This window comes from Polypterus senegalus, chromosome 1 (assembly GCF_016835505.1).
Source record: "Polypterus senegalus isolate Bchr_013 chromosome 1, ASM1683550v1, whole genome shotgun sequence".
Classification (NCBI taxonomy): Eukaryota; Metazoa; Chordata; class Cladistia; order Polypteriformes; family Polypteridae; genus Polypterus; species Polypterus senegalus.
The window spans coordinates 223,223,902-223,247,652 of record NC_053154.1 but is presented as its reverse complement, the minus strand read 5'-3'; the positions used below and the strand labels follow the sequence as shown (position 1 = coordinate 223,247,652).

Genomic DNA, 23,751 nt, shown 5'->3' with positions numbered 1-23,751 from the left:
GGGATATCCTGGACAAAAACCTTCTCCAGAGTGCCAAGGACCTCAGACTGGGCCGAAGGTTTACCTTCCAACAAGACAATGACCCTAAGCACACAGCTAAAATAACAAAGGAGTGGCTTCACAACAACTCTGTGACTGTTCCTGAATGGCCCAGCCAGAGCTCTGACTTAAACCCAATTGATCATCTCTGGAAAGACCTAAAAATGGCTGTCCACCAACGTTTACCATCCAACCTGACAGAACTGGAGAGGATCTGCAAGGAGGAATGGCATAGGATCCCCAAATCCAGGTGTGAAAAACTTGTTGCATCTTTCCCAAGAAGACTCATGGCTGTATTAGCTCAAAAGGGTGCTTCTACTAAATACTGAGCAAAGGGTCTGAATACTTAGGACCATGTGATATTTCAGTTTTTCTTTTTTAATAAATCTGCAACAATTTCAAAAATTCTTTTTTTTGTCTGTCAATATGGGGTGCTGTGTGTACATTAATGAGGAAAAAATGTAAATGATTTTAGCAAATGGCTGCAATATAACAAAGAGTGAAAAATTGAAGGGGGTCTGAATACTTTCCGTACCCACTGTAGCTCATTTTAAACCGCAAAGACAGGCAATGCATTCTTTAAAATTTATAAAAATACTTCCTTTAAAGGACAATTTCATGTGGGAAATTAATCCAGACAATAATTGTGGAAAAACTAACCAAACTCATCCTTAAATGAAAATAAAACTCCACACTCCTAAATTTCAACAGAGGGCAGAACACCCATCAGAGCCATAACCTGGTCATAGCATTCAAGCCTACCATTCTAAAGTACAAAAAGTGTTGGTTTATTTTTTTATATAAAGAGTGTAGTGGTTAACACATGTCTCACCGTTCTGTGGAGACTGGTTTAAATCCCACTATGGGCAATGGTTTTCCCCCAGTAGTCAGGTTTCCTTAAACATCTGAAAGACAATTTTTTCTTAGTTTATTTATTATTCCACATCTCAAGGACATGCATGTTATGATGACAGACCACTCTAAACTGGCCTGGTGTGGGTTAGTGTGAACTTGTCCTACAATTGCCTGGTGTCCAATCAAGGGTATGCCCCTTCCTTGGGCCACGATTTGCTTGGATGGGTGCCGACTCTCAAAACCATGTTTTTAAGTATGAGAATTAGTAAATTAATAAAATAATTTCTTGGTCAAACATGATCAATTAACTTGAATCCAGTCCTGAATTTAAACATTTATGATAAGGCAACATTCTGCTTGCAAGATGACAAAGTTATTAGAATTGACTCCTATACTTTCTATAAATTTGCCTTCCTGTTAATACTAAACAATAAGACAAGTTTTCTTTGAAATGCGTTATAAGCAAACACTAAGTATCTGATTAATCATACTGTGTTTTAAACTGAAGTTTAAAAAACACTCATTTATTAAACAAATCCACAGGTACTAGAAATAGCAACTAAACTGTATGTCTTATAAATACAAATGTAGTGAGGAGTCAAGCAAAATGACATCTTTTATTGATTACATCTTGCCTGAAGAAGGGGCCCGAGTTGCCTTGAAAGCTTGCATATTATAATCTTTTTAGTTAGCCAATAAAAGGTGTCATTTTGCTTGACTTTTCACTACATTCATAATGGCTAACACGGTACAACACCCTAGTACTACAGACTTATAAATACAAATAAATCCAGAGTGCAACACTTTTTTTAAACAAGTTTTCATAGTAAGCATGACAAAAGGGGCTTCAGTCTTATTATATTATAAAACAAACAGAATATAACAATATGAAATCATCACTGTCTCAAGAAGGTAAGGATTCCTTTAGACTATCAGCCTTTGTTTAAAATACGTTAGCAATATTTTTTTTTTAAACAAATCAACATTTCAGCTTTCTTGGCGGAAACTCTTTTTCATAAAGTAAGCATGAGGCTGAGCACAGCATTTATTCACTGTCTATACTCATTTAAGGTGTAGAGATGTAAGCTCACAACCTTTCGGCAAGTGCAGGAAGATGACACTAGCTTGGTCTTCCAATGAACAAGTGCCTTTTTGCCAACTGGAATGGGTGCTTTAGGCAGGCAGACAGGCTGTACAAGATTTGAACATCTCACAAACTCTCCTCTAAGACCTCAGATAATGATCTACAAATTGTTTCCCCGATGATGATGTGCCTGTAATTATGGGGTTTTGCACGTGTCCAGCCTAATCATGATGTGTATTTTGCTTCTTTAGTAGAAGATTTCAAACACAAGCACTTTTTTTGTGTGGCTGAAATATTGATTCTTATAAGTGGTATTTATATCATTGTATTTTGAAATTATACATTAACTTATCAGGAGCATCATATATCATTATATATTGATTTAAACAAGTTGTGACTGTAATTATTACATGTTCATTACTTATGTACAAACAACTGATATTCTTCTAAAAAAATAACCGCACATGTTTCATAGCCATACAGCAATCTTATTATGTAATTAGGCAACAAAAACATGCATGTATGAAGGAGTGTACTTTTGTTCCCTCTGATAAAATGAGGAACTGTCTAGAATGGGACTGGGTCACTACCTTGTGACTGTGGCTTTTAGACCTGGCGGCTGTTGAAAGATTTCACATACTGCATTTACAGAACTTTTAAAACTACTTTACTAATTTTTTTATTTATATTGAGTGACGACATAAGCATACTGCCCCATTTCATCTAAAATGAGACTAACCCTTAGAGAGAGAGAAAAAAAAAAAAAACACAGATCACTACCATGCTAAAAATTAAACCAAGATTAACATGTTACTAATGCTTCTTAATGAAAAAAAGAGAATCCATACTTTTCACTTCATGTCATGTAAGTCCACCTCTTCATAAAGAGTAAATACCTGATCACAAGGTATGTTTATACTGACATGGACGTCCTCTTTCTATTGTGATTTAACTATATGAACTATTCAGCAAAACACACAATGACAGGCACCGAGTAAAGTAATGCTGAACATTACTTAAGATGTACATATACTCCAACATATTTGTGGAAGTGCTGAAAATTGGTTGGATTTTCAGAAGATGAAAAAAAAAATGCCATGACCAGGAAACACCAAATGTGACTGATGAGGCATAAAACATTGGAGAGGTATGCCATATATATTTTTAACTTTTCCATAATGAAGATGTGCTTAATAAAACATAAGATTTGAATGAAATGGTATAGAATATTAACGATGCCATATGCTCTGTCCACATCTTAAGTTACTAATGATGGTTTTCTTTAGGAATAGAAAAAAAATATATAAAACATACACACACACCCCTCTTAATAAAACAAAATGTGAAAATTATAATTTGTCTACACCTCATTCAAGTCTAGTAAAAGCTATTCATTTGTTTGAAAACTTAACACTGCAAACAATAGATCCTGTTTGTAATGCTTATTTAACTGCAAATTTCACATTCTGTGCTCTATATTAACTCAGAGAAAAAAAACACTGTACACAAAAGCTTCAAATGCAAAATTAAAAATCACCAAACCATAATTCATTAACCAGTACTTAATTTAACTTAAAGATCGACATCCCCATAAAAGAAAATTCACTACATATTTCAGACCACTTACATAAAAAGCACAGTCAAGGACTGGAGCAGAGTGCTGATATTTCATCCTCATTGAATTGGCAGCAACATCAAACAAACGCACAGATGAATCCCAGGAAGACACCAGTAAGAACTGTGCTGTGCTAGGACTGAATTTGACTGCTGAAACACCATCTTCAGGACCTTGATTAAGCTTAAATTCATTTGATCCCGTCATCTAAAAAGGTGAATAAAAGTAATAATATAAAGCTGCACAGAAGAGTCTTAGAAAAACTGTGTGTGCTAAAACAAAGTAAAATTAAGACTAGGCTTTAGAATGATTTAATGATTGGGTATCGCTGAAAAGCCATTTGTTGCCAGGAAATGTAAAAGTTAATTGTAAATGTTAGCATTATTACAAACTGAATAAATACACTGAAATGAAAGGGAAAAAAATCTAGGTATAAATCCAAATGAAACATGCTTAATTTTAACATAAAAGAGAAACAAAGATTTAATAGATGGTACTACACAATCAAAAATAAAGGCCAATCCTTAAAAGTTTTCATTGTAAAAGAGTTGAATCGGCTAGGAATCTCTCAGTTGTGGCTAAATTATAAGCATTTTTTTTTTAACTGTTGCAAATAACGTACATTATCTTAATACTTGGAAAATAATTGTGATACTAAGCATTCTTATAGGGATAATGAGAGAGAAAAAGCAGGGGTTTAACAAATATTGGGAACTGTATAAGTAGTGAGGCATTACAATTTTTTACATTTTATTTTACACATATTAGTAAAAGCTGCCAGGCAGCTGTCCAATGAAAGCAGCCACAGATCTTAAATGACTTTCCCGATTTCAATACTGCCAGTGGCAAATATATTCAACATGATGAAGCAGCCACAAACACAAATGACTGCTTGTAGTAAGGAAATGTATAGGGAGTGCCTGTTTATTGATAGTCCTGTAAAATCTGTATAATTCTCTTGAATTTACTGAATATTTTCTTAAAATAATCCTTTGTCCTGAGTTGCATATATGAACATCAAATATTTTATAAGATAAGTAAACAATATTTTTCACTTAAAATGCAACTCTACAAATGTTGATGTTCACAGAATGGTGTACAATGCAACCTGCATTTTTTGCAGGATGAGGAATATCTCAAAATTGGACTAAAAAACTGCTAAACCTCGTTCTCAAACCAGTTAGACTATAAACAGATGATATACTATATCAGTGATTATTCAAAGCGATATTTGCCTCAAAAGTTAGAGTTTTTAATAATAATGCTAAAATTATTTGAACAAAATTTTCTTAGCAGCACTGATGACCAGGACATGACACTACTGAATGTGAAAGAACCAAATAATCCAAAGTGAAACTAACAATCTGACCTTGGTTACTATCTGCATTGGCTGAGATGGCAAGCAAGCCAAGTTTCGGGTCTAACTTGAGGAAGCCTGCAGTTGATGCTATATCAGAAATGTTAAACCTTAAAGTACAAGTGCATTTCTAAATAGAAGTGGTTACACTGTAAATGGTGATCAGATTGTGTCTTAATTCAGTCCAATACTGACACAGAAGAAATGCTCCACTGAAGTTTCAGAGTTATCATTTGTCAGGGTATTCACTGTTTTTTTAAACGGAATACTCACCCAGCCTTCATTCCTCTGCAGCCTCAAAGTACAAATAATTATGTCTGTATTTCCTACAATTACACTTACTGACACTGAATTCAGTTTTAAAATAGCGGTCACTGCATAAATATACCTAGACCGGACCAAAGTGCACATTTATTTACTATGAACCTACTTTTAAAATGAACTATTTTTAAACATAACGTTAAAAGCACATAAAAATTCTCTCAATGTCAATTAGAACACTGACATTCCTTTTGGTTGAATGTACAGTTTACATAAACAAGTGTACAAATTTTTTCTACACCAAATAATATATTCCTTAAATAGACTTCTAACACAGTGTTTGTAATTATACGAAGATTTAAAATGTTTTTCCTAACACACAAGCTGCATGACAGTGCACGAAAAATAAGTTGTAATTATTTTTTAATGGGGAGGAAATAGGGGTTGAGAAACGACGGTTAATTACTTGATTGTCATTCTATACAAAGTATAGCAACTTTTTTTTTTACTAAAACTGCTGTACGGAGCACACCGTTACTCATTTTAATCAACTTCACTAAATACACGATGCATGTGGAATTCTGTTGCCCTGTACTGTAACGGAATGGGTCTATGTCTGATTAAGCCAAGAGTTTTACTCAAAAACCTCCAATCATTCTTATTTTCATGTTCAAGCCCAGCCCGAGGTCGAGACGATGCACATTCCAACAACACTGCGTGCAAGGCGGAAACCAATACTTCCCAGGGTAAAAGGCAAGTGTAGGGTAAATCTCATTAAAATGCACTCTAAACACTCAATAATTTACTGACGAAAACTTGTTTACAACAACGGGTAATCAGGTTAAAAAAAAGAAAACGACGCTATGTTGTATTTATTAAACTGAATAACGGTATAAACTGAATGAAGTGCACTACAAAAGGCGACTAAATTGTGGATTACGTCTAGACACGTTATTTAGGTTTATCCCAAATATGATGGGGTTTTCTTATTTACATACATACATAAACACACATATATATATATATATATATATATATTTTTTTTAATGTTAACATTTATCGTTTCAACAAATAGATGTCTGCCGCGATTACAAGCCTACTGAGACCAGGCCTTACACTTTCAGTTGAATGAATTACATTTAAAACAAACCTTTTCTTTACTTTTAAACTTACCGTTATAATTAGCGTTGGTTATGTAAAACAAAATATTCCGGGTAAAATAAATTTTTTAAGAATAAAATTGCCGCCTTTTTTCCAGCCTAGCATCAAAACTGCAAATTCCATGCAGGTCTCACAATGCCAAAAGACAAATCAGTAAAGGGATGTCATTGGCCAGTTTGAACACTAGCCTATGACGCAAAAAACACGAGCCAAATGATGCTGCCAAAGTGCGTCTTTGGCGTTACGCACTTCCGCTTCCACTCGGAGCATCATGTGACATGAGAGTCAACAAAAAAGCGATAGTTGTATTTGCTGCAAATGCTAATATTGATAGTTCTATATTAAGCGGTATTATTTTTCAATTGCACAACGCCCCAGCAATTATCATTACAATATGTTTAAAAAAAACAACGGGATAATTCTGCGTTTATATTTTAATTACTTGTATTTTTACACGTTGAGTTTAATCTTAAAATATAGCGTATTCGTTTTTGTATTCAGTACTTTATGGTTATGAAATGAGTTTAATGTCGGGAGACGTTTGGAGTGCTTTCGACCTTTTTTCTGCAATGCAAATTAAATAAATAGGCACATTGCTAAGGGGCCTTTACTAAGCATTTAGCCATTTTAAGCAGTTGTTCTTTCTGCCGCAGAACAATTTCTCAATTCATTACATATTGAAAGTGTATTTATTAAATATCCCACGATTTTCTTAACATGAGTAGAATGAAAGAATAATACGCAGCTCTTGGTCATTTTTCTTCTTTTGTTCAAATCAAATAAAATGCGCAAATTAGTATTCATTTACATCAAAAACATTCATGCTCACCACATACATGTTTATAATAGCAGATTCACAAGTTTGTCTTCTTTAGGAATGTCCTTTAGTTTACTAAATTGAACCCAGTTTTAAATTTTGCATAAGACTCAATTCGTTCTTTAAGTGAAAAAAAACAAGCACATAGCTGAATTTTCAGGATTTGCTGATGGATCAATGAATGGACACCCAAAACATTTTATATTGATTACGACACTCAGTGCAATTGCTATAGTTGTCTCTTTTACTAAATTAAAACATTCAGGGCTTGCTTGCATGGCTTGCATTGTCGTGATCTGAGGTAAAATAGTAAAATCGGTACTTTTTACAAATTTTGCCAAATATTAATGCAGATTACAAAAATAAATCCAAATTAATTTCCAACAGATGAATAGACAAATATATTTATAGAGCTCGGATCTGTGCTTTTGCATAGTTTGCATTGTAGTTAACTGTGTTATTTGACTGTTTTGCCGAAATGTTTATGTATATATATAATGTGCAATATCGTTTTCTTTATCTCTTAACTATTAAAAAAAAAGAAAACATTTTTGTCCAATGTTTTGTAAATTATTTTTTATGCCATATCGTACAGATACATTTTTTGATGGCAGGCAGCACATTGAATCTTAACAGATGGTTTTGAGTTTTGCAATGTTAAGTAACCTTTTAATATGTTTCAGCCGTATATATTTTGGAAAATAAATACAATCAAATGTTTCGAGGTCACTAAAATAACACTTGAACTACAACTTTCCTTTCCTTCTCTTTTAATTGACGGGATATATTTGAAAACAATATAAATACAATCTTATAGAAACTGAGAGGTCTTGCCATAATCTAGGCCAGTGGATATGATTATGATGGAAAATAAAGTACAGTACCTGCCAAAAAGAATTTTCTAAAAACAGGTTCAGAATTGATTGTAACAAAGTAAAACAATTTACAAACAGAGGAATTTCTACTTTTTTTCTTTTTCATATTATCATAGAAAATAGCTTTGAGCTGATATGACAAAACTTTCGTGGAATTACCATTTAAATAATATGCTACAAATAGTTAATATACACATGGTGTATTATTTCATATACTGTCTAAAGAAGCAAGTAGCTTTATTGTTTTACATTTACAGTTGTATTATAAGAAAGATAAAATCTACACACAATGCTGTCAGGTATATATAAATATACATTTTATGTTTTCGTTTCTTTTTTTACTTTAAGTCAGTAGTCAATTTTATTGTAGAGATTGTATAGAGGCAGTGCTGGGAGATTACTGCCCGGATAATACAGTGGGGTAGGAAACGCAATAGACCTGGGAACTGGAACTCTCAATAATGAATTGTCTCTGAAAACGAGTGGCATCCCCACTAAAGTCTGAGCCGAAGCGTGAGCCATGTTAGCTGCTTCTAGTTCAGCAGAGAGCTGTCTCTTCCATTTGTTTCTGCGATTCTGAAACCACGTTTTGACTTGAGTCTCTGTTAACTGTAGACTTGAGGCCAAGCAGGCCCTCTCTGAGCTGCTAAGATAGCGCTTCATGTCAAATGTGGACTCGAGTTGATACACCTGACTCCGGGAGAAAACAGTGCGTGTTTTCTTCTTGGCAGAACTGCTTTGTTTGTCGTTTGCATCTCTTGGTCTGTCCTCTAAAATCGGCGATATTTGACTACAAGATCTGTCCTTCTCCTCTTTATAATCCTGTATCAGCTGTGGCGGAATGTGCTTTCTTTCCAGTCCGTCTTGTCGAACTGTTAATCCTTTGGTGGCACCTAAAAATTGAAAAGTAACATTTTAAATCAATACAAAAGAATCGCATTATTAACATATTAAATACCAATAAAGTATGACAATTTGTTTCAAATGTACTACCTTTTTAACAAATCGATAAACATCATCAACTTCTATACATTATTGACAGTTTAACCTTCCATTTCTAAATTACTGTTATGCTTTTACAGCCATGCTTTCTTTCTTTCTTTCTTTCTTTCTTTCTTTCTTTCTTTCTTTCTTTCTTTCTTTCTTTCTAGGCCTAAACACATCAATACCCATGTTATATAAATGATAAATATTATTAATGGTATGCCTATTGCCTATTTACAATTTTTAGAAATAGATTTCATTTTTGACCATCAAAAAACACCAATCACATTAGCTGATTTTTATTTTTATTTTTCATATGGTGGAATTCTTGGATGGAATATTCATTTTAAAAATAAATATGAAGTGTGCATTCGATAATGTTATATATGACCAAAAAACAAAAAGTCGAGTTTTAATTCTTGCGTATTCTAAATCGATTAACCTAATCGATCATTGTCCGACTGTTATCATTATAGGGTGCTTTTTTATAAAATAATAATAATAATAAAATAAAAGAATACATTTGAAGCTATATTTTTGGCTGCAAATACACCTGCACAGTTTCGGTAAAATCAAATCAGTTCAGTGTTTCAGCTGAAAGATGCATAGCATTGTTAAACATTTAAGCGTTCGTTGTTGTATACAGCAAATCAGACCCCAATTTAAGTTTCAAATACAGACACAGCACGACCAATGGTCGTGTAAATGATTTGAAGTATACGTACTCACCGATACAAGCGAAGTTTATGGGCTGCTGCTGTGGGGAGCTGCATGTGTCGCTGTGTCCAGGTTCCGAACATACATAGCCGCGCTCTTTGAAGCACGTTTCCTCTCCCGTGCTGCATTCTTCTTCGGAGGACACCGACAGAGTCCTCTTCCTTTGCACCTCTCCCCTGGAAATCTCTCTGCTCCCTGATCGACCACCTTCAGTAGTACCGCCGAGAATTGACTGGATCGTAAAATTGGAGATAGGGACTGATGAACACTTGCTACTGCCCTCGTCTTTGTTACTCATTCTGGTTTCATAATATGCAAAGGGAAAAGATAAAGAAACACGTCGTGAGTGTGAGAGAGGGAGAAATAAAACGTCTCAATTTAGAGAAGTGGCAAAGGATAGACTTTAAAGGTTTTTGCTGTTTTTCGTAGCGCTTACTCAGCTTGTATGTACCCTCTACCTCAGCCCAGACCCGTATCGATCTCAAGGCAGCTTTGTGGCGTTGCTTCATTTGCATGTAGGTTAGCCTCGCATGGGCCAATCACAGGCCGAAGTAAGCCCCGGAAATTTTAAACTACTTTTCTGTCAGGAAAGAACAGAAAAAAGAGAAAAGTCATACTTTGATGACAGTAAATAGTGTAATTAATGTTTATCGTACACGCAAACTCTTCTTGCATTCCAGTTCTGTGCAAAGTAAATAGAAATGTAATTAGCAGTTAGTTTGAATCTACACAAGCACAGCTGTCTAAGTGATACTATTTTGTTTTAGAAAATATTGGTTAATGTAATAGTTATTAATTGATTGAATTACCCGAAAAACCTTAGGCTTTGTGCAAATTATTTCTTTAAAATATACTTATAAAATTGTATCTATAGTAAAGATATATTTAGGCAAAGCAATGGGGTGGCGGGACGAGGCTATTAGATTTGCAATGAGGCGTTCATTTTGTCCTGCGATAGAATTGGCTCCAGATTGCTGCGAATTATGCCGGATAATATTCCAGTGTTGAACTGGATTCGTATAAAAATAATTTACCTGATAGTTATGCATAATGAAATTGATTCCAGCCTTAGAAGATATATATATATATATATATATATATACTGTATATGTACATATATTCATTTAAATATATGATATGGTACAAATATATGTATATCCAATATAATACTACTACTACTAATGATAATAGTAATAGTAATTTATGCATTGATTGTCATTTAAATAAAACCAAGAAATCACTAAATGCATACAGAATAAGCTTATAAAGATTTAATCACATGGCACTTTATTAATATTTGTTGATAGTTACAATAAGGCTGGCAGTACTGTAAAGCATGACTCTGCGTACGTTATGGATCTATATCAGATAACTGAAAAGAAAATTATTGAATGTGTATGCAGGCATTTTGCTGGCGCCAGGAATTCTAGCTATGGCGGAGCTAGTATAGGTATCATTCATAAGATGCTACTCGAGCTGAGTAATTTATGACCAAACAAATATGATGCTTAGTGCATCATCTCCCCCCAACATACATCACATGGCATTTAAAATGTATGTCATTACTTGACATTTATATTGCAACTAGTGCAAGTCTTTTTTTTAAATTTGCATTAAATGGAAACCTCTTGAATTGATCCGTCTCCAATATCCTGTTCAGAAGATTTTTTTTGTTTTGTTTTGTTTTGTTTTTTGAAGGGATGTAACGGTTCTTTGATGCTTATCAAAAACTGATCTGTACTGCAGTATTGTAGCACCAAGATCATTAAAGTAAAGGGAACGTTATCTCCATAACCACATACAAGTAACTTTAGAATAGAGATACACTAATACCTTTGAAAGTAACACTTTGTCTGTTGAATTCTAATGCGCGATAACTGGTTGTGGTATTCTGACTTAGGAGAAGCAATTAGACATGTATTAGTTGCATCGCAAAATACGATCACTTTGACTTTAACCAAGCGATAAACCACATTTTAATTGGCGGAAAGTACGTAAACATGATTTCACATCTTCTGTAAGAACTTTCCACTTTCATAAGTCAAACTGTGTGTGTATTGAGGGGTGCGTATATGTGTGTGATGGGGGAGGTGTCTTGTCAGATCACTTTTTTAAGACTTAAAATAATAATAATAATAATGTCAGTTTCCCCGCTCAAAAAACTTTATTTATATAGCAGTTTCCCCACATTCACACCATTTAATACGGGATTAAGCGAGTTCAAACAGTTGAAATCGAAATAATTTTTCCGCATTTAAAAAATATCGTTTTTGCTATATTTAAAATGACAGTTTTGTATATGTTATTATATCCATATGTTTTAAATGCATATTTTAAAGTAAAGCTCAATGTGCCTATACTGTGAATAATTTCAAAGTCTGCTTGAACTGACAAATATATGGTGATTAGTCCCGTGAAATCTGCTTTGCACTTCCACTGACATTATTACTGCATGACAGTGTCTGCTTCCCACGTGTGAGAACCTGAATATATAATTTGTTCATTTTCTTTGCATGTACGTGCATTTTATGCACTTCAGATGACTTACAGGTAAAGTCAGTGGCATACGCAGTGCTTGCAAACATTTAGATATGTTTTTTTGATAACTTCATCTTTTCATGTAAACAGACAAATGCGCAGATTCCAACTCGGTTAATGCTTTGTTACGCCTTGTTAGATAATATACTCTAAAAACGCATAATCTTCCATAGATTTGCATGTGAAAAAAATTAATATAAACTATAAAGCCAATGTATTTTTTTTTCTTTACAAATATTTCTTCAAGTACATTCAGACTGAATAAATATGCTTACCTACTCCAGCGTATATACGTAAACCTTTTGCGCAGGACTGTACACTGCAGTCCAGCGCTGGTTTGAGTGGAGGGAGGGGTATATTTGGGGGCACGAAACTTCTTAAATCAGTAATTTTGAACAACAGTAAATTTTCATTGCACGCACACATACCACTTGCATGTAATGCAATGGTTAGGAGGCGTCTCTTAAGGTATGAACTAATAGCTTGCAATCAAATCTCTAGACCTTTTTTAATAGTATAATAAGCAACTTACTATGCGACGTGTTGTATCCAATTAGGTTTTAATTTGATAATTAGGTGAATAATCTTTCTCACCCCCGCAGACAGCAGTAGAAACCCTGGCTAATTGATTGACTAATTGATTGGCTTTGGGGGTTAGCTTTCCCCTCCTCGTTTCTGAAGGGCAGGTGCTGGGAAATGATGCGCTGTTCTACCACATTAACCTTTTCAATGCTTTTCATGGGGTCGGGCGCATTACAAATGGTCAGCTTTAATCATAGTGTCAGCTCTTTAACCCAGACTGTCCCTGCCATCTTCCTGCTCATTGATGATCATCTCCCTTCCCCAGGGCTGCTACTGAGGGAGAATACTGCTACCAAATCTGTTTCCACCCCAAACAGAAATATTACTCGATCCAAAAAGTTACAAAACGCGTGTCTTCGTCTTACCTCTTTGTGGACAGACAACAAAAAGGTGGAATTTATCCGTTTATTTATATTTTTTCAAGTAGGTCCATGTTTTTTGATTACAGTTTATACCTGATTTTAATTTTGGGTTGGTTTAAATTCAAAGGCGACATTCATCGAATATATGTCGAATAAAGTATAAAAGAACAGAGCTTTAATGTACAAGTAGCTTATTTTGAGATCTTCTACTTGTTTTATAGATGCAGCCAGTATTTTTAAAGTTAAAAAAAATAATAATAAACTTTTCTTTCATTGAGTTATTTATCATTGTATATCACAACATTGTTTAACCGCAATCCAGAAATATTATGGACTATTTTTAACATGCCCTTTAGTGTTGAAGCTTTGTGTTCATTAAGCACCTGTAGAAAAGCTTACAAATAATTTTCATCTAAATTTCTAGAAATCCATGAATGAAAACATTAATTTTGGAATGTTTCATAAGATGTGTGTAGCTTTAAAATATTTGCCGGATCACACTGGACACTAAACCTGGCATATGTTCTTGAAACGCGCACTTTACTAAAATGATATATGATTACTGCTGTCTGCTACAGAGGGAGATTGAATAGAATTTATAGGGCCTACGGATAAGGCGTGAAATCTACAATGACAGCATTAAATGGGTAGATTTTTTACGTCTTATCTGTCTAAAGCTTGTTTAAATCAGGACATCTGTTAGCAATTGCATGCCACTTCAGAGAAGTATAGAAGATACAAGACCTTAAATTAAGGATTCGTAAATGTATACTGAGTAATGGCAAAATAATACTAAAATATAATGATGATACGACTTTTTATTAACATTTCAGAAAATATGATTTCAATAGCTATATCATTTGCAATGAAATATGATTTCAATAGCTATATCATTTACAATGAAGGATTTCAGGAATTTATTTTTTCAGTCTGTTATTAATGTTAATGTCCTAACATCTGCATATAAAAGCTTTAGCAAAGAAATCCATGCTTGCTAAAATATTTCGCTCTTTTTAATTTATACATTATAGTACCTTATATTACCGACGTGTTTGCTCACAAAAGCCATACTAAAAGCACATGTATATTTTTAAAGTACATTAACTAATAACGTGATAACCATGAGACACTTTGGACTATTTAACTAAAGTCAATTAATTTCTGCAACCTTTCTGTATGTTTACTAAAAAAAACATGGGAAAAGATAACTATGCTAAAATCACGCAGAAGTAGTTGGTCTTTTTAAAGAAATCTATCTATCTATCTATCTATCTATCTATGCATGGTTTTATGTTAACACTAGGAAAGGTTTCTCTGGAAAAGACAGATGAAGTCATAAACAGGTTTGATCCTGGGAATCAAGTTCCGATAAATATTAAACACAAACCCTTTATACGTGTGGATTATGATATATGGTGCGTCCAAACTTTAAAATAAGGAAATTACCAGAGAAAATGATCTCAATAAATTTTCTAAGTATAAACGTTGATTATGTTTCGATTTTCATTCAGGAGACCGAGGCTGCTCTTTTCTTCGGTTCAAATGACATCTACCAGTGCGGGGATAAAGGGGGGCTAGGAGAGAGAGAGAGAGAGTGAGAGAGAGAGACAGAGAGTGAGAAATCCCTATTTAAAATGGGCGGCCTGAAGGTGTACAATTTATGTAATCTGTGGCTGTGAAATGAATTGTGCGATTTATTGGAAAACAGAAAGTTATGAAGATTGGATCAGCATAGCCCATCCAAAGGACCCAATCCATCAAGTTCCAATTAACAATCTAACCATTGAGCTTTAATGAGTTTCCAATCTACTGCCCTGATAGACTCATCAATTCCTCTGGGAGAAATTAAGAAAATCGACCGCCCCTTGGCGTTGCAGTGTCATTCTTCTCTGCAACTATATGTCAAATTAAAAACACAATTAAAATTTAAACTGTTTCAATCAGAGGGTGCCCTGCAACCTATGTTTCACTTAATAGAACTTTGATGAAAAATCTGACGGTCGTTCTCCATCATGAAAGCGAGTGCGGTTTAAAAGACCAGGAAACAAACGTTCATTTTATACGTTATTTGTATTTTTTTCTTCTTCACAATAATAATGTTATCATTGTAACTTTATATATATATATGCATTTGAATGAACACTTTTAATGGTTCACTTACTTTTTAACCTGATTTGTGGTTTTACCAACCAGAGGTATGTACTTTTTTTTGTTTATTGACATAATTTTTTTTTCTTCGTCGGACCTACATCTTTTGGTCAATTGAAACATACGTAAAGATACAGCTATGGGCACCCCCAAAGTCTAAAGCCCTCTAAACAGCCCATGCAAATTACCCACCAAAACCTCAACCTCACCGTCATGATTCTAGTATCATTAAAACTAAAAGTGGTTAATTATACTATTACCTCCAACATGAAGCACTTCCTAGTCATAAAACAAATTCATCTTTCATGTACGCGTGCTTTACTGACGAGATTATACTGAACAGTGATGGAATTATCATCATTGGTTAACCAATATGTTCAAGAAAGTTTGAGCTCTAATAAAGAATAGTATGTTCAGCTATATACGGTGATAAAGTTGAGTTTGTTAAAAAAGCCCAAGAATATTTTTCTGCTCAATCTTGTCATAAACCGTTAACAAATGTTGTATCAGTGGGCAGTATTATTTCATAAGTGAGCAAACCAAGGTCATAAACACTGACAAAAGAGCACACCAACAATGTCCTTTATTTGAAACAATATTTTACAGACATTTTCGATCAATATCAACTGAAGCATAATGCTATGCCAATCTGTTAATGCTGTTAATGGCCTCTCGTTGAGTTTGCATGGCATAATAAGTCGATTCAGTAAAGTGATTATATCAAAGACACATGGATGAACCCTTTTTTAAGTGTGTTAACCCTTTACCTCGAGGTGTATGTGAAATAGCCATCTTTTCGTTTCTTTTCTGATATGATACATATATGTAAACTACTATCATTATTATTTAAACGTTATAGCAAATTCTGCTTTGAGAACCTGATTCTTTATGTTTTGTTTAGCGTAGGAAGCTGTGTTACAGAATAACACAACATTGCCGATAAAATGCGAATAATATTAGTATACTGACCTTTCTTCAGTTTGTTGCCAAGATGACAGCATGCAAAAATGAGAGTTCCACTTACAAAATGACTTCGACAAAAAGACACCAAAAAGATTGTCTCTATTAAAGTATTATGTTTTTTATGTCCGCTTCAGACTGGTTGAATTAAGCTTACAGAGTGGGCTATATTTGATTACTGAAGTTTATATGTTCTCCAGTGTTTTGCAGTTGTTTTCTATACACACGAAACCAACTATTTTAACACCAAATAAAAGAAATACACGTATGTTTTAAATACAAACATCGTGCCCAGATCCATGCAGTCGAACTCATAACACTGTCTATGACTAGCCTATGTAACTCTTTAACTGCAAACAAACGCACTGATTTGTAAGCCGCACATTTCTAAACATAAATGAACGTTCATGGGGATTTTAGCTCATTAACAGTAAGCGATATTCTAATCTTTTGGATGATGATCAAGCCATCTTCAAAATGACGTTTGGTACCTAAGGCTGTGCTCCTAATTCTGAAATGCGTCATTTGAAGCAACACCGCTTTGCATATCAATAGTACTTATTCAGTGATTTCACTGCACTTTCTTGTTTTTCTCCACAGTTCATGTAAATAAACATTACGCTATGCTTCTTATTGGCAAGCATTTTTTTTTATTTCAGTTCAATCTGGAAAAATAGCAGAAAAATGTAAACATTGTCTGAGACCATCACACTGCAAATTCATCATTACCTTTTCTTGAAAGTCATAAATACTTACTAATCTATTGATGACAGGTGTCTTTCAAGCTGCATTTATAAAAAAAACTTCCCATAAACTAGTTATTATTATTATTATTATTATTATTATTATTATTATTATTATTATTGCTAGTGCCTGTCTTCGTAAAATCTGGCCTACAAAAGTTCACACCTATCCGGTCATTAATACTCAAGTCACTGAAATACTCATACAAACTCGTAGAATTCATATTAATATCTATCTATCTATCTATCTATCTATCTATCTATCTATCTATCTATCTATCTATGACCACTAAAGGCCTAATGAGAGTCACATTTAACATTCATACTCCTCTTTTACTAAAATGGAACAAAACGATGTATTATTTTATTATTTTATTGACACAATTGAAAATGTCGGTCATTTTGCTCCCTTACAAGTTTTATTATCATATACATATTGGTCGTTTATTTTAACACTATATATCAGTATTGAGACCTGTTGTAATGATCAATTTTATAAATTCACGATATTTTATTTGTTTCCTTTTTTCATATTAATTCATTTGTAATGGGTTAATAATTACAGAGACCACAATATCTTTAAGGAAGACAATAATTAAAATGTTTTCCTCACAAAGCAGTTGTATTAAAAAGATAAAGATAACAAACTCAATTTGCAAAATAGTAATATTTGTATCTATAGCAAATAACTCGTGGGAGAGTCAGTCTATTTATTTATTCTTGCATTCGTGTTTTCAATCTGTAAAACACAAGGTGATTAAAAACTTCTTTGATGTGTGAGTTTAATTTAAAAAAAGAGGGCTAGACCATTTTAAAATTAGAATCAATCAATGCATGAATTACAGGTGAGGTCGATTTAGTGTTAAAACACAAAATATCAAGATATTTTACAGACATTTGAAACAGCTGTGTTTTCCATTTGTCTTGTTATATGTTTGTTGATACAACACAAATTATCAACCATTGACTTACTTGTATTAACGTTGCGACTAAAAACAGTAGGAGGCACGACTTTGTTGCTGGTTTATACATAGAAGAACATATTTTGACTCCAATTGTCTGTTTATATTCTGCTTGTGACATATGGCTCGATTTTCCGAATTGCAAACTTAAGACAAATGCATCGTTATTTCTTTGTATTCACATTTTGACTCGATTCATATATACAGGATTAATGTCTCCTGTTTGGTATATAAACTGAAACGTCCGTATTACATCCATGACATCAGACAAATAAGTACCCCTACTATTGCTAACAATAATAATCCATCAATTTTTCCGAACCCGCTTGACCACAGCAGGAAGCTGGAGCCTGTCCCAGCAAGCATCAGAAGCAAGGCAGGCACAATCCCTGGACTGGGCTCCAGTCCATCTCAAGGCGAATAATAATAAGAAGAAGAAGAAGACTTAATAAATTTGCATACTAGTTGTTTTAACCTTAATTAAAAGAAGTCATTTTAAAGAGTGGCTCCAAATGTATAACTTAAGGAATACTAAAGAAGTCAAAACAAATTAACTTTAATACAAACAAGTCCAACTTCAGAGTTTACGAGAAAATTCTGCACTAGACCGGCCCCGCGGAGTTTGTTTTAGCATCATCCCTCATCACAATAGCCAAAATAAACAGACCCAAATTTACAAAGAGCGGTTTGTTTCAAATTCAGACTCGTTAAATTAACCGATGGCGGTACCTGTAGCTTTAGATGACATTTTAGTGACCTGTGTCACTCTGCACCATGAACGTTCATCACCACTTTTCAAACGGCACGCCCCGAGTTAAATGGAATGTTCAGTGAACGGTCGAAGATCCACACGAAAACCTGATCATTTTTAACAGCATGAATACTCAACATTACTCTTATAGCTTACGGAAATATGGAAAAGAGAGGTAGCAGACGAAAAAAATCAGCACTATACCGTCCATAAAAATGCTTTGAGAAAATTTTAGTTTGTTCTTTTGTTAATGCCTTACACCCTTGTTGAATAAGTGTTAACTATAATTTAAAATTAATGAAATACAGAATGTTTGTAAACACGAATTCGATATTTGCATTTACCTGATAAATAAACATAATCACGATGTATTACAACTATTACTAGCCTATAATTTACTTAGACAATGTTTTCAAAATAATTTTGTTCATTTTTTTTTTCTCAGGTGACGAATTGCTTTGGATTGATCCGTAAGAGTGAAAGTAAAATGACACGTTAATTTTTACAGACAAGTTCAACTTCATACCATCTCAATTTATATGTCTTTGTTTACTTTTTTATGTAATATAAAGGATATCGTTTTGCTCGGAAAATCTATACCCAATGTAATGCAAAAGAAAATGACACGGAATAATTAAATTCTTAGGAAGGTACAATAAAATATACACCAAGATAACTTTATAAAATTGTGTGCGTATTGCCAAACCTTATCAACGATAGTGCACGAAACAGTTTCAGTGTCTTAAGAATAACACTTAAATTACACTGCAATGCATGACTGACACAGTAATTGTGTGGTTTTATGACTGAGAGAATTTGTGTTTCAGTGAGTGCATTTTCTTCTGATTGTATATTCATTTTAGCGAGCTGTGTACTTTGTGGATAAGGATGTCATTTGAAAGAGTCAAAAGAGGGTGCCACGGGTGTGTAAGAAATGGTGGGGGTATCAGAAGGTTCTGCTCCAGATTATAAATCGTGTCTTGTGTTGACTTCATGAAGATTACACTGTTAAATCTATAAGGAATGGTTCAGTTTATTTCACAACATAATTCAGCAATACAATATCAAAAAAAGTATTGTTCCTATACAAACAGACGAAAACAAATAGCGAGCTGACGGTATGTTGCTGTTCCTATACAACAAGTCATCTAGGAAGTAAATTCTATCTACAAACTGTAAATTGGCATTGTCACCTCATGATTGTTAAGAAATTTCCACTTTTGGACCAAATGCATCTCAAAGTTAGAATTAAGTAATACATTTATTAAATAAATAAAAAATAAAGTTTTTGATTGTCCTTCGGTTAAAGAGCCTGAACTTAAAATCTGCTAAAGCGTACAGTATGCAGTAAAGTACATGAGCCCTGCAGTAGTCCAGTCCGTCGATGACATATTTTACAGCTAATATTCTCAATTGGAATTGAACAAGGCTTTAACAATATTGCACACATTTTAAGTAAAGAAGCGAAGAATTAAAAGAAATAGTACAAGATTCTGTTTCTTGTTTAGCAAGACTCAAGGTACAATTAACTGCCTTTATCACATCTGCAATAGTCAAACTAACAAACCTTTGGGAAAAAACAAATGGGGATATCAATAATAATAATAATAATAATAATAAGTACAATCTTCTACAAAATTCAATAAGTTAGGTCACTTTCACTCATGTCCTTTTCAGTCTAGACACCATTGTACAAAAATAAAAGATACAAAAGAAAATAGACACATGTACGTAAGTCTGCCTTAAATTGTATGACTTAGTCGTATTATTTTTGCTTTTAAAAACAGTCTATAAAACAGACTTGCAGAAGGAATATTATTAAATCCCGTTTAACACGTTGAAAATACGTCGATATGAAGTTATTTTTTTCGACTACTGTAGATATTTTGGCAAGTATTAACTCAGTCCACATACTGAACCCAAAATGTCATTATTTTCATGAAGCTGTATAACAAAATCATATTGATGTACTTTTATTAAAATAAAATAAACTAACAGGATAATGTATGTTTAACAATGGATCTTTGAAAGGTAGGAGGGTAATATAAATACATATTAAACACACACAACATCAGCAACATCAAATAACTGGCGTCAGTGATGAATTGCACAAATTATTCGGTACTTACAAAACATTACCGAGAATGATTAGCTGCTCCTCTTGGCTTTGGGAAACTACAAACCTTGCTTTATTTATTTTCGATTTTTATACAAAAATAATAATAGTAATAATTAGAGGGAATAGAAAAGTTCTCAGACGGGTCTTAGTAGCGGCACCGACGTGACAATTGGGTGCGAGTAGTAAACGGGATGCGGGAAGGTTAGCAGCGGTTGACTCACGGGGGCGGTGCCCGTGGAATTGCCAGTTTCTGTTGCCGAGTTCTCATGGTACAGGATTGGCACCCTTACTATCCGCTGCGCAGCTGCGTGGCTCAAGTTGGCCGCTTCCAGCTCGGCCGCCAGCTGCCGTTTCCACTTGTTGCGCCTGTTCTGAAACCAGATTTTGACCTGTGTCTCTGTCAAGTGCAGCGAGGCGGCGAGTCCGGCCCTCTCCGAGCTGCTCAGATACCGCTTCATGTCAAAGGTCGACTCCAGCTGAAACACCTGGCTGCGAGAAAACACCGTCCGCGTTTTCTTCTTCCTACATGGCTTTTTGTCAGGACTTTCTTCCCTTTTCTTGAGATCTTCAGGGTTGGAATCTTCTTTCAGGGGTTCTTCGGAATCGCTTTCCTCTAGGACGATTTCCTCAGTGCTCTTATTTGAGTCGTCCTCTTTGGTGTCCAGATCGGATTTGAGTCCGGGATCTGGCGAATCTCTATCGGTGCCTGAGCTCGGAGACAGGTCTCGAATACTGGCCTTTTCAGAAACTGGAAAAATGAAACAAAAATCATCGGTGAAAAAAAATGTTTGACCTGAGGTTAGTCACAGCATGCCCAGAGCAGCTACCGAGAACATAATGCTGTGGTGTTAATTTTAAGATTTGACAGTCAGCCACGACAACGCACAGTAATAATTGCAATCTGTGAAGGTTGTCATACATGTCTAAAACAAGTCAGCGCAAATAACTGATAGTACATTTGCTCTAAAAATATATACTGAAATATTTAAGTAGATTTTAGCTTCTATTAGAATAATGCATATAGCTCTGCATCAGTAGCCTATTATTACAATGATACAGATCCAAAGATATAATTGCGAGAAGTAAGCAAATGCAAATTTTACCTCTAGTATTACTGCAACTATTTTGGCTAACACGTTTCTATAAATGATGCATTTACCAAAAAATGTTCTTAATACATCGCATTTTATGCTTAAACCATTAAGTTGTAATCCTGAAGCAAAGGAATGAATAACGTGTACATGAAAAGCATAGACATAGTCAGGCCCTCTTCAAAACGTTTTATTTAAAATGCGAATGCACCCTTTACAAAATTAAATTAATCATGCTTCAAGCAGTCACCCTACGTACAGAAGAAGTAAATTGAACTTCAAACACCTTTTGTGCTCTGTAGTTTAACCACTTTTAAAAGTGTGTCGTCCCCGGATTACTGTCACGACCTAAATTATACCTTAAATGCAGACAAAGTTTGTTAAAACGTACCTTCATTCCGGGGGATGTGACCAGCCGATGCCAGGGTGTAGGGGTACCACCAGGCGGGCGCCCTTTCTAAATAGTGCGCAGGAAGTGAAAACCTCTGAGTTGGTATCTCAAATCGAGGAAAGCTCAAATCCCCAACTTGAGACAGAGCGAAACCGGCTCCTTCCAAGGCCGCTTTCGTCGGGGTGAAGGGGTTTTTTGGCTTGGAAGGCTTGCTGTCACAGTTCAGAAGGTTTTTGATGGAAAAGGGGGATTCTTTGGGTTGAGTGGCGTTCTCTTGCGCTGTCTCGGGCATTGCTGGGAGTCGGTGGTCCGTGAGTCTCACACCATAAACACACGTCTCAAAATGTTTTTGCTCTGAGGTATAGTGGCGTCCTCCGGCGCGTCTTTAAAATGATCACCAATACGTCTGCTATGAGAAGCTTAACATACACTTAAAATAATATGTATGTTTGAAACTATTCATCTACGTTAGCGGGTGATTGCCTGCAATAAACAGAAAATAAAGTAAAAATCAAAAACAAACTTGCATTCGGTCCGCAAAGAGATCCTCCTGAAAATGGGACAGTGCTCACTGCGTCAGTCTGGCGCCAGATGCTAATGATGAAATAAAAATGTCATCAAAGTTAAATGCGGAGAGTATACGGCGATTGGGCACGTACAATGGCAAATGGGATTAGGGAAGAGAGGGGAATGAGAGAGGAAGATACCGAGAGAGAGAGAGAGAGAGAGAGAGAGAGGAGGGGGGGTGGTAAGGTTTTGCAACAAGTCCACACTCACTATATTTTGCGGTTTGACTTCAGACTGAAAGCGTTTGTCTCTTATTCGGCTTATATAATACTATTGCACGGAAAATAAGGATAGCAATATTAAGACTACGGCATACGCGGTATGCTTAAGAACCTTTAAGCACACGATTGATAAATGCATCCGAAATGGCTATTGTTCACATTCAAGCTTACGTTATACAGTAACAAATTAAATTATATTCTTTCTTTGTTTCTTCTTGAAGTTTTGGTGCAATACGTAAACATTAACTTCATCGCATATATAAAACTTTCAAAAGAATGATCTTATACAAGTATTTTTGAAAACAAGGTTTACAAATTGACTAGAAACACATTTAAACTTATAGAAGAGCGTGAAATGGCAGAAAGAAAGAAAGAAAGAAAGAAAGAAAGAAAGAAAGACCACCACCCTGTGTATTCGTAACAGATGTGAAAGCGCAATGACATAAACGGCTTGTAGCGTTTAATTTATTACAGAGATGGAAAATAACTCCTGACCGCGATTTCAGAATAAATCACGAGGGAAGCTCTTTTTTAATGCTCTCAGTTATAAT

General features: G+C 34.6%; 3 protein-coding genes across 4 annotated transcripts in view; all 3 read right to left on the bottom strand.

The window, feature by feature from the left end:
• bub3 (BUB3 mitotic checkpoint protein) overlaps positions 1-6,571 on the bottom strand; it is a 56,851-nt gene extending 50,280 nt beyond the window's left edge. Inside the window, exons 1-2 of the mRNA XM_039769512.1 lie at positions 6,385-6,571; positions 3,606-3,800 (exon numbers count right to left, since the gene is read on the bottom strand). Of these exons, the coding sequence (XP_039625446.1) occupies positions 3,606-3,800 (195 nt within the window). The 5' untranslated portion in view covers positions 6,385-6,571. The remainder of the gene's footprint in view (positions 1-3,605; positions 3,801-6,384) is intronic.
• Positions 6,572-7,942: 1,371 nt separating this feature from the next.
• On the bottom strand, positions 7,943-17,083 carry hmx2 (H6 family homeobox 2). 2 transcript variants are annotated; one of them, XM_039769498.1, is made up of 4 exons: positions 16,365-17,083; positions 10,202-10,345; positions 9,778-10,064; positions 7,943-8,957 (listed from the first exon to the last, which is right to left on the bottom strand). In XM_039769498.1, the coding sequence occupies exons 3-4, from the start codon at positions 10,061-10,063 to the stop codon at positions 8,413-8,415; spliced, it is 831 nt and encodes a 276-aa protein (XP_039625432.1). In that variant the 5' UTR covers position 10,064; positions 10,202-10,345; positions 16,365-17,083; the 3' UTR covers positions 7,943-8,412. The 2 variants fall into 2 exon arrangements, with proteins under 2 accessions (XP_039625432.1, XP_039625423.1); XM_039769489.1 differs by lacking the exon at positions 10,202-10,345.
• Positions 17,084-19,826: 2,743 nt separating this feature from the next.
• Positions 19,827-23,078, bottom strand: hmx3a (H6 family homeobox 3a). Its single transcript, XM_039769476.1, has 2 exons — positions 22,413-23,078; positions 19,827-21,678 (listed from the first exon to the last, which is right to left on the bottom strand). Exons 1-2 carry the CDS (start codon positions 22,702-22,704, stop codon positions 21,065-21,067), a joined length of 906 nt encoding a protein of 301 aa, XP_039625410.1. The 5' UTR covers positions 22,705-23,078; the 3' UTR covers positions 19,827-21,064.
• Positions 23,079-23,751: the final 673 nt, after the last annotated feature.